This window comes from Astatotilapia calliptera, chromosome 22 (genome assembly GCF_900246225.1).
Source record: "Astatotilapia calliptera chromosome 22, fAstCal1.2, whole genome shotgun sequence".
Taxonomy (NCBI): Eukaryota; Metazoa; Chordata; class Actinopteri; order Cichliformes; family Cichlidae; genus Astatotilapia; species Astatotilapia calliptera.
The window spans coordinates 27,935,325-27,945,844 of record NC_039322.1 but is presented as its reverse complement, the minus strand read 5'-3'; the positions used below and the strand labels follow the sequence as shown (position 1 = coordinate 27,945,844).

The window sequence follows — 10,520 nt, the reverse complement described above, 5'->3', positions numbered from 1 at the left end:
CAGCCAACGCTAACCCCCCATTAGCTGCCTACGGTGGTTTTATACAGACTCATCAAGTGAAAAATGTCCAAGTCTTCACTGGCAGTGCTGACAGCAAGGTGCTTGTAGAGGACTGGATTCGTGACATGCAGTATCTTCTTGAGGCAATAGAGCTCCCCATTCACCTCCGCTTTTCCACGGTGGTGCGTCACCTAACTGGTGAAGCCCGAAAGCTGGTCCTGAATCTACCTCTCCATGACCAAACACCTGAAAGGGCATTCGAAGAACTGAGAGCAGAGTACGGCGACACACAGAGCTCCTCAGATCTACTAGCGGACTTCTATGAGCGTGTTCAGAGGTCTGGGGAGTCTGCCTGTTCATATGCTATAGCACTGGAGGCAACACTGCGAGCTGTGGAAGAAAACCAAAGAGGAGGCAAGCCTTTTCCTGACCGTGACAGTAAACTCACCCGGCAGTTCATACGGGGGATTAATGATGAGGATGTGTATGCGAGGATCTCGCCAATGAAGCCCCGGCTTTTGAGTTTCCGTGAGCTGCAGGCTGAGCTCCGAAATTTAGCAAAAGAAACAAAGAGATTCCAGCCTCAAAACAAATCAAAGAAAACTTATGCCCAGGTACAAGTGGCATCAGAGTGTAGTGTGAATGTGAAGGCAGAAAAGGCTAAACATTCTTCAGAGTGGTCAGAGCTAGCAGAGATGGTCAAGAAATTAGCATTGAGCCAGGAGGAGCAGATGGCCAAGTTGACCCACCTTGAATCGAGAATTTATGCTCCATCCTCTGCCACTCCACTGAGAGTCCGACCACCCCCTGGGGCTACAACCCCAATGTCAGTGGTCACATGCTACCGGTGTGGGAAGCAAGGACATATAGCCCGGGTTTGCAGAGCAGTGCTCCCGGGGCCTGAACAGACGTGGGCACACGATCCTCAGCCTGTGACCCCCATGGAGGGAAACACTTACTCAGCTCAGCCTTTAAACAGATAAAGCCCATGGTCCCCGGGGCAACCATGGGTGAGCAGCAAGTCCCCACACTGCAGGTGAACAAAGGTGACGGAGGAGAGAACACTCCCCTAGTTGGTCCCAGGAATGAGGGGGAGGTGGAAGTCAACGGAATGAAGTGCAGGGCACTCATCGACTCTGGCTCCCAGATAACCAGTATTACGCATCAGTACTGGCGCAGCCACCCCACCCTCCATAAACAAAAACTGCAGCCTTCTAAGATACCCATAGAAGGTGCAGGGGGCCAGAGTGTCACCTACCATGGTGTGCTACGCATCAACCTAAAATTGTTGGGGAGAGAGTTTAAGGGTGTGCCTGCTTTTGTTGTCACTAACACAGAGTACCGCTCCTCTGTTCCTCTGCTTGTGGGAACTAATGTCCTTCGTGCCTCCAGAAGTCACCTCCAGGCAACCTACGGCCAGCAGTTCCTCCTCCAGGTCAAGGAGACTCATCCGGAGCATGCCGCCTCCCTGCTAGAGATTGAGAGCACTGATCAGTGTGATATGGATGACACAGTGGGCCCTGTTGTTTATACTGGTCGCAAGGTGCACATTCAAGCAGGGAAAGAGATGGATTTAATGTGCAAAATAAAAGCTGGACCACAAAGAAAGACTTATACAGCCCTAATTGAAGGCCACCCCTCCCTGCGGCTCAGCCAAGACATCCTGGTCGCCAGAGTTCTTGCTGATGTAAAGAAAGGATGATGAACCTCTCCCAGCATGCTATCACTATCAAGCCCCCCATCACAGTGGCAGGATGTGAGAAGGTTGCTGACAGAAATGGAGGTAGCAGGAGTTATCAGGCCCAGCAAAAGTCCATATGCTTCACCAGTCGTGATCGTAACCAAGAAAGATGGATCACTAAGGCTGTGTATTGACTACAGGAAACTGAACTCCTGTAGCACGACAGATGCTTTCCCTCTCCCCAGAATAGAGGAAGCCCTGGAGGCTCTAGGGCAGGCAAGATACTTCTCCACCCTTGACCTCACCTCTGGTTATTGGCAGGTGGAGGTGGCGGAGCATGACAAACACAAGACGGCATTCAGCACCCCTATGGGGCTGTTTGAAGCAAATCGTATGCCCTTTGGACTGCAGAATGCTCCCTCCACCTTTCAGAGACTCATGACCTGCTGCTTTGGCGACTTGAACTTCACCCACCTCCTAATCTATCTTGATGATCTCATCATATTCTCCAAAACCTTTGATGAGCATCTGGAAAGACTGCAGCTGGTGTTCGATCGGCTTCGGGAGCATGGCTTGAAGTTAAAGCCTTCTAAATGCCACCTAGTGAGAAAGGAGGTTCAGTATTTGGGTCACTTAGTGTCTGCTGAGGGGATCCGGACAGACCCAGAGAAGATCAGCAAGGTGAAAAACTGGGTGAGGCCCACAAATCGCAAAGAAGTGTTGCAATTCCTGGGATTAGCTGGATACTATAGGCGGTATGTAAGTGGGTACTCTACCCTAGCTGCTCCCCTGTACCGCCTAACTGCTGGTGACCCCAGAAAGAAAAGGAGAGGGGGAAAGAAAAGTCTGGCTACCGACCCACCCTTTTTGTGGACAGATGAATGCGAGAAGGCATTTAAGACCCTAAAAGAAAGGCTGACAAGCGCTCCAGTGCTGGGATTTTGTATTTGTATTTGTATTTATTTATTTATTGTCATTGTCAAGAACAATGAAATTGAATATCCTGACTATAGCTTGCCCTTCGTTCTGCAGACGGACGCCTCAGGGGAGGGTCTGGGCGCCGTTCTAGCTCAGATCCAAGGTGGAGCTGAGAGGGTCATAGCCTTCGCCAGTAGAGGTTTGAGCCCAGCAGAGACAAGGTATCCTGCACACAAACTCGAGTTCCTTGCTCTTAAATGGGCGGTCACCGACAAATTCTATGACCACCTCTATGGGCATAGATTCTCTGTCCAGACAGACAACAACCCTCTCAAGTATGTTATGTCATCAGCGCAGCTGGATGCCACAGGCCAGCGATGGGTGTCTAGGCTGGCTGCTTTCGATTTCGATGTCCAGTATCGGAGGGGACAGAGCAACACAAACGCTGACGCCCTCTCTCGCATGTCTAACCAGGAGGTCATGCACATCCTACAGACATGCCCTCAGTGGGTGGGTGTCGACGAACAGGGGCATGGTGTGACACAGGCTACCCAGGATACTCAAAGCCTCACTGGCCATGGCACGCCTGCAGGGGAGGAACTGGAACTCGGGCCACCTACATCCACTGAGCCTTACAGGGATGTGGGGATGGAATCCCTGCCCACCATGACCAAACAGGAGCTCCGTGCTCCCCCTGGTCAGTATCCACAGCAGTGCCCCCTTGGAGCTAGTTTGTGTGGATTTTTTGACTCTTGAGAAATCAAAAGGTGGTATCGAAAATGTCCTCGTGGTCACTGACCATTTCTCACGCTATGCGCAAGCATACCCCACTAAAGACCAAAAAGCCAGCACAGTGGCTAGGGTGCTGTATAGAAACTTTTTCTGTCGGTTTGGCTTCCCAGCAAAACTGCATGCAGACCAAGGGCGCAATTTTGAAAGTGCTGTGGTGAAGGAGCTGTGTAAATGCACCGGCATCACTAAGACCCACACCACGCCCTATCACCCACAGGGCAACGGGACAACTGAACGGTTTAACCGCACCCTCATGAACATGCTGGGGACGCTAGAACCTCACCTGAAACCCCGGTGGCACGAATATGTGGATGCAATGACACACGCCTACAACTGCACCCGCCATGATTCGACAGGGTACACACCATACTACCTGATGTTTGGCAGGCATCCACGGCTCCCTGTCGACTTGGTCTTTGGGCTGTCAACCACTAATGGGTCGGGGGGATATAGCGATTATGTCCAGACCCTGCATGACTGCTTGTCACAGGCTTATGCACAGGCTAATCAGGCCTCTCGCCAGGCTAAGGGTCACCAGAAAAGATACTATGACCGACAAGCAAAGAGTCAAAGCTCCAGCCCGGGTCACAGAGTCCTGGTTAAAGTGTGTCATGTGGAGGGGCGAAGCAAACTAGGAGACAAGTGGGAGTCCCGTCCATACATTGTGGTGAAGAAACAGCCAGACATGCCGGTGTATGTGGTGCGATCGGAAAATGGTGATACAGAGAGAGTGGTCCACCGCAACCTACTCACGCAGTGTATGTTTCTTCCCGTGGAGCAGGTGGGAGAGGAGGCAAGAGAGGAAATGGAGCTTGACGTGGAGGAGGTTCATGGAGGAGGGATTGAGGACATAGAGGACAGTGGAGAGCAGGCTGGTGAAGTAATCAGACAGGATGAAGAGTCGGACATGATCGAGGACGGGGAGGCTGATAGCCTGGAAGGAGGTGTGGAGGGAGTTTCACCTGAAGCAGCAAATGGATCACTTTCCCCCAAGGGACCAGAGGAAAGGGACAGGACAAGAGAGTGAAGATTGGAGGGGGAATGAAACTGTCAGGGTCACCCACTCACCTCCCAGACCAAGTGAACCAAGGAGGAACTTGCCAACTTGCCAAGGAGTCGGCATCCCCCTTAGAGACTGACTTATGGGTCGAGAGTTAACGAACCAGGGGAGGATCAGGAGAAGATAGAAAGGGGATGGAAGCTGTGGCAGAGGGCCAAAGCAAGAAGGGCTGCAGGAAACACATAGGATACACACATAGACATTTTCGCATTACACTGCACATCTTCCACCACCGTTATTCTTGTATACATAGTGAGACTGTTCTGTTTTATTTTGTTTTGTTTGATGACTGGGACGCCATCACTTAAAGGAGGGGCGGATGTAAGGTAGTGACTGGAATAAGTCACAAGGTGTCGCTGTTGAGCTGCATATATGGTGTAAAATTTAGCAATTTTGACCATTTGTCCTCTGCAGGACACCGTACTTCAGATTTCTTGTTCGCGCGGGCGCCATCTTGGTTCAGTGTTTGCTGTGATTCAAAAAGGGCCAGCAGCAGAGTTGGAGTGGTGTTTGCCCCTGCTTCCGAATAAACGGCACGGTCCGAGCCACAAATCGAGCGCCTGTGTCCGACTGGTCTCTCTGCGGTGCACCCCAATCCAACACAAACTGCTGTCAGACTCCATAATAAAGACTTTAACTGATCAAGCACACACATCCATACATATGCAATAATACTAAGTGCAATAATCCTTTCTGTCATCGTTGTATTTTTACTCAGTTGTATATAGTATTTGTATTTGTATTCTATTTTTATCTTATTGTATATTTATTTTATTTTATTCTACTGTATATAGTATTTTATTTTATTCTATTCTGTACAGTTGTGTACTGTATTTATTCTTATTGTATTCTAATTTTTGCCTCATAACTTTTGCACTGTCCACTTCCTGCTGTGACAAAACAAATTTCCCACGTGTGGGACTAATAAAGGTTATCTTATCTTATCTTATCTTATCTTAAAAACTAACACAACGCAGAGTCCGGGGTGTAGGGAGGCCCCTGCACTGGTTGGGTTACATGACAATGATGTACACTGTCTTGTTGGTATATATGCACAAGTCTAATAAACTTAAACCTACACCATCCTCCATATTCTGGTATTCTAAATCGTACTTAGCAGAAACCAAAAGACTGCTTGGTCGAGTTAACCTCCTAAACTATCTACAACACATGGTGGAAACCTGACATTACAGAGAAGACTAAAGGTGAGAGAAGTAATATTAATATTTTCTCTCAATACATGATGATTCCGTTTTTACAGAACGGTTGGCAGCTCTAATAACTAATTGTGAATAAAATAAATCAGTAATATCATAGCACCCGTCTAGCAGTATAAAAAATCCGTCATGCTAGCTGGTACGCAGTACGAGTTATTTTAACTGGGAGGAAATAAAAATGTGAAAATAAACTACAACTAAACTTGGTTTATATCTGACCCACTCAGACCAACTTCTCACCTGCCCCTTGGACCGGCCGCGCCTCATGTCTCTCCTCCTCCTGCCTCCCTTATCCACTGAAACTGTGGAAGCTCCGCCATAGAAAACAACTGAGTTCTCTTTACACATCTGCCAACATCTGGCCAATCTGGCCACCACCTGTCATTGTTTATACCGTTACAAAAAACAAAGCAAAACGAAACGAAAAATCCCCATCTGCCCACCAGGCAAATGCCCAGTATGCCCCGTGGCCAGTCCAGCTATGCTCACTACTGCTAGTACTGCTCACTACTGAATTATACTGCTAATTGGGAATAAAATTGATGAACGCCAGAAAATAATTTGGATCATGTCTTTATGAGACGTAATAATCACCTGAGCTCTGTAAAGCTATTTAAATATTGCTAGATTATTGTCCTCCCTTAACAAACATGCTACTTCTATCTATACAGAAACTTGGTGGCTTACTGTGTAAGTCACATTTATAAGGAAAAGATTCATAATCAGTGAAGATCATAATCGCGGTATGTCCACATTAATAAGTGACAGGGAGCGGAACTAACAGCCCTCCCGTTGTTCAATAAAAATGATTTAAATATAGCTCATCCGAGGGTTACTCACACTTTAACGATGGTATGGAAACCAAAGGATCCACAGAGATAATGTGTTTTCTTAAATTGTGTAATCTGTAGTCTATGATGCAATAAATAAGCTTTGTCCCGGTGTGACTGATTTCGAAATGGGTTGTTTCCAAACGCGAACATGGGTACGTGAGGAACTCTGCGCAAACCATGCCTCTTTGTCAGAGATGACGGTATCACGTTCCCTGGTAGCAAACGAGTATGTCACGCTTGTTACCTGTGAGTGAAACGGTGAAAAAGCTCTCACCGATAGAGTCTACGCATCGTTTGTACGTGTATTATATGAAACTGAACCAGAAAGCAATTTCCTCGTAGCTCGGGTAAGTCATTTATAAAAGTATCATATTTTACCAGATGATGCGGTAAAAACAGCTTAATCTTCGCTGATGTTATTTTCTTTATTATCTTATAAGTGAATAGAAATGAGACATGGCTAAGTGTCTTGTAATGTTGCTTTATATATGATGACTTTCTAAACTATAACTTGTTACACTTTGCTGATTATATCACCACACACTCTGTCTGCAGATTGTTAATGTTTCCCAGTCAAACATCTAGAATGATTTCAAAATCAAAGGTGCTGGTTTTCCTGCTGTTTTTCACTGGTATTGGTGTGTATGTCAAAACGGGCTACCAATTGACTCATTATGCTGTGGACCAAAAGCTGTGTGCTTGCATAAAATGTTTATCAGAGGATAAGCAGTTGCTTCTGGATCGATCGAATAGAAGTGTTCAACCATTTTTGACTGCAAACATAAACCTCTCACAGAATGAATTCAACTGGTGGAAGGTAAGTAGTCACCAGGAAAGGATGACATTTTTACACATCCCCCTCCAGCTCATTTGGTCTAACAACAAAGTTTATTTGAAATGTCTGACAGGATTTGCAGGCTGAAAGCCGTAGCTTCAGAGTTTATGAAACAACAGTGGCCAACTTGTTTCAGATCTTCCCACAGAATCCAGATGTTATACAACCCAAATATGACCACTGCAGGACTTGTGCTGTGGTGGGTAATTCTGGTAATTTAAGGAGATCGCATTATGGACCGCTGATAGATTTACATGAAGTTGTCATAAGGTACTTTCTAAGCTAAAGCAATTTTTCTTTACCATTAAATTCAAATTCAAATTTTATTTGTCACGTACACAGTACGATATGCAGTGAAATGCTTAGATATGCAGTGAAATGCAGTGAAATATCCCCTCCTACACAAAAGATCCAAACTGATGTGAAATATATCCCTTTGTGCTGTTTAGAATGAACACTGGTATTACCAGAGGCTTTGAAAAAGACGTTGGAAACAAGACAACTCATCGTGTCATGTATCCAGAGAGTGCTGTGGATTTGGATGACAACACCCATTTTGTACTGTTTCCCTTTAAGATACAGGACTTTGAGTGGCTCATTAATGCCTCTACAACAGGGTTTACTGGAAGGTGAGTTCTCTTTTTCAGGGCTACATGCACATGTATTTGACATTTATTTAACGAGACTCAGTGTCTCATTTACAAGAGACCTGTTTTAGACAACATAATTAAATGAAAATAATAAAATAGAAAAAATAAAATAGCAAAATCTGCCTCATTAAGATCAAGTTCCCAGTGATGAAAATCAGCACTGGGACGTCTTTTAAATCTACAAGCAAAATCAGTTAAGCGAGAGAGCTCAAAGTCTTTCTGTAATGTATTCCACTAAGACAGACCTCAAATGATGGCACCTTCTTAATAAGCTCACTACAAACTGATTATCCTGAAATCATACTATGACTACATTTTTATGCAACATGCAGACAGATGAAGTGTCCTCATAACAACTCATCTTACTGTAGTTCATTTAAGTATGCTTTTGTACTGTTCTTAGGATTGTGACTTAATATAAAGTAAAAATAAAAAAATTAAATAAAGACTCTTAATGCTTGTTGAAAAGTTATTTTATGTAAACCATTTTTAGGCAGTTGTGCAGCCACTAATTTGGGCACATGAAAATCATACAATCATTTTGTACTTTATTTTGTTTCAGATAAAATATTCTGATTTCATCTGAGCTTGCCCAGCTTTCTTCTTGGTCCCACCAATGCCACCCCATTAAAAGAAAAAATAACACTCTTAGGTTTAGATGTTACAGTCAGCATACACTACCTTCTTCTCTCCCAGCTGCTAAAATTACCGACACCTGCTACTAAGCAAAGTATCTCAAAAGATTTCCCCTAGATCGTCTTGCAGTACAGAATTTACATCAAATGCAAAAATAGAATGCCACTGCATGAATTCAACATGTATGCAGATTAAAAGGATTTGGCTGATGGATGTAGTGTGAGGTGATATAAGGTGAATTTCTGTATCAAACCATTACTCTGATCCTTCTCCATGTTCAAGACGGACCATGCCTTTTTTAGCTTTGTTTTTGTTAAACACCTACTTCATATTTTTCAACGTCATGCTGTTTCCAACAGGTCATATATGCCAGTGAAATCAAAGATCAAAACTAACAAGGATTTGGTGAGTAGCGTCAATGGCAAAGCTTCCTGGTGGCAATGGTAATATTTAAAAATAAAAGCTGTTTAAAGGCTCATTCTAATTTCTAACAGGTCATGGTGGTAAATCCAGCTTTTATGAAATATGTACATGAGGTTTGGCTTGGAAATAAGGGACGTTATCCATCCACTGGCTTTATGGCTTTGATTCTTGCACTTCACATTTGTGATGAGGTAAGTACAAAGTTTTGTGAATGGTTAAATTTCAGTTCACATGCCCTATGAAAGTGAAAGCTGTCGCAAGTATTTTTGATGTGTCCCCTTCTTAAATTGACTAGACTACAACCTAGAAGACATTCCTTCATGGAAAGCTTTTTAGCTAAACCTCTCAATAAGAGGTTTTGTCATTGTATACTCATGGTATAATCATGGTGTTTCCATTTAGTGCTCAGGTCGCTGTCCAACTGTTCATTTCATTTTTCAGCAGCCATTGTTTGGATTTTAGTTAAAAAAGGGACATTTTGTTCATGCATTTGTTTCCCATTCATTCATATGTTCATTTTTTGTCTTCCTAGGTTGATGTGTTTGGTTATGGCGCTGACAGTGATGGAAACTGGAGTCACTACTGGGAAATACTCACAAACAAAAGGTTAAGAACTGGAGTACATCCTGGAAATTATGAGTATAACATCATCCAGCAACTAGCTCAGCAACAAAAAACTAGAAAGTGCATTTTCTGAAGAAACTGCAGTGTGAATGCTTGAATCTGAATGTATGCACTGAAATGAATTAATTACTGAATTTAAGTTAAAAATCTTGAATGAGATTAAAAAAAACCCCGAATTTAACCTGAAAACAAAAGTGCTGAACTGCTAAAAGCTGAAGGTTACACAGAAGAAGAAGTTGGAAAAAAACTGAAAATGTTTTAATTGTAAATTAGAAAAACCTAAGAAATGAGAAAAGAACATTTAGAGTCAGAAAACATCTGAAAGAATATTAAAAAGTCATATTCTTTGAATCACTGAATGACTAAAATGTGATCCCTCCACTTGGACCCACACAGTTTAAAAAGTTTACATCTCTGAGCTTTGAAAGACAAGATGTTGGAAAAAGAACAACGATGGCGACGTTTTGAGGGTAAAATGATGGCTTTAACACTGTGGACACAGCAGCAGTTGAAAGAGAAGTGTTTAAGATGAATCTTGGCAGAGTGGCAGGCAGAGCTCGTTAAGCAGGCAGGTGTGAGCCTGGTTGCTATAGTGACTGCACCCAATGGCTCCATACACACGCACACAGACATGCACCTCACTTTTGCTGCTTAAAATGAACAGAAAAGTCAGGCCGAAACAAATCGCTCCCAAATGAAAAGTAAAAGTCGTATTGACGAAATTCTTTCACCGTGAGCGACAGCAATGTCTAGTCTACCTAATTCTCAGTTTTCATGCCTGTGGAGTTTATTATATGGACGTGGTGACAGTGTAAAAACACCATGCTCTTCTGATTTTCAAACCAACCTTC

General features: G+C 44.0%; 1 protein-coding gene across 1 annotated transcript; it reads left to right on the top strand.

Annotated features, from left to right (window-relative positions):
• Positions 1-7,733: 7,733 nt before the first annotated feature.
• On the top strand, positions 7,734-9,742 carry LOC113014305 (CMP-N-acetylneuraminate-beta-galactosamide-alpha-2,3-sialyltransferase 1-like). The gene is made up of 4 exons (XM_026155738.1): positions 7,734-7,965; positions 8,982-9,027; positions 9,117-9,236; positions 9,578-9,742. Exons 1-4 carry the CDS (start codon positions 7,787-7,789, stop codon positions 9,740-9,742), a joined length of 510 nt encoding a protein of 169 aa, XP_026011523.1. The 5' UTR covers positions 7,734-7,786.
• Positions 9,743-10,520: the final 778 nt, after the last annotated feature.

Bases quoted from the DNA above. Each gene is read 5' to 3' on its own strand.
- LOC113014305 (XM_026155738.1), top strand. From the start codon at position 7,787: ATGAACACTGGTATTACCAGAGGCTTTGAAAAAGACGTTGGAAACAAG. The intron at 7,966-8,981 runs GTGAGTTCTCTT...TGTTTCCAACAG, and splicing joins ACAACAGGGTTTACTGGAAG to GTCATATATGCCAGTGAAAT. The intron at 9,028-9,116 runs GTGAGTAGCGTC...AATTTCTAACAG, and splicing joins TCAAAACTAACAAGGATTTG to GTCATGGTGGTAAATCCAGC.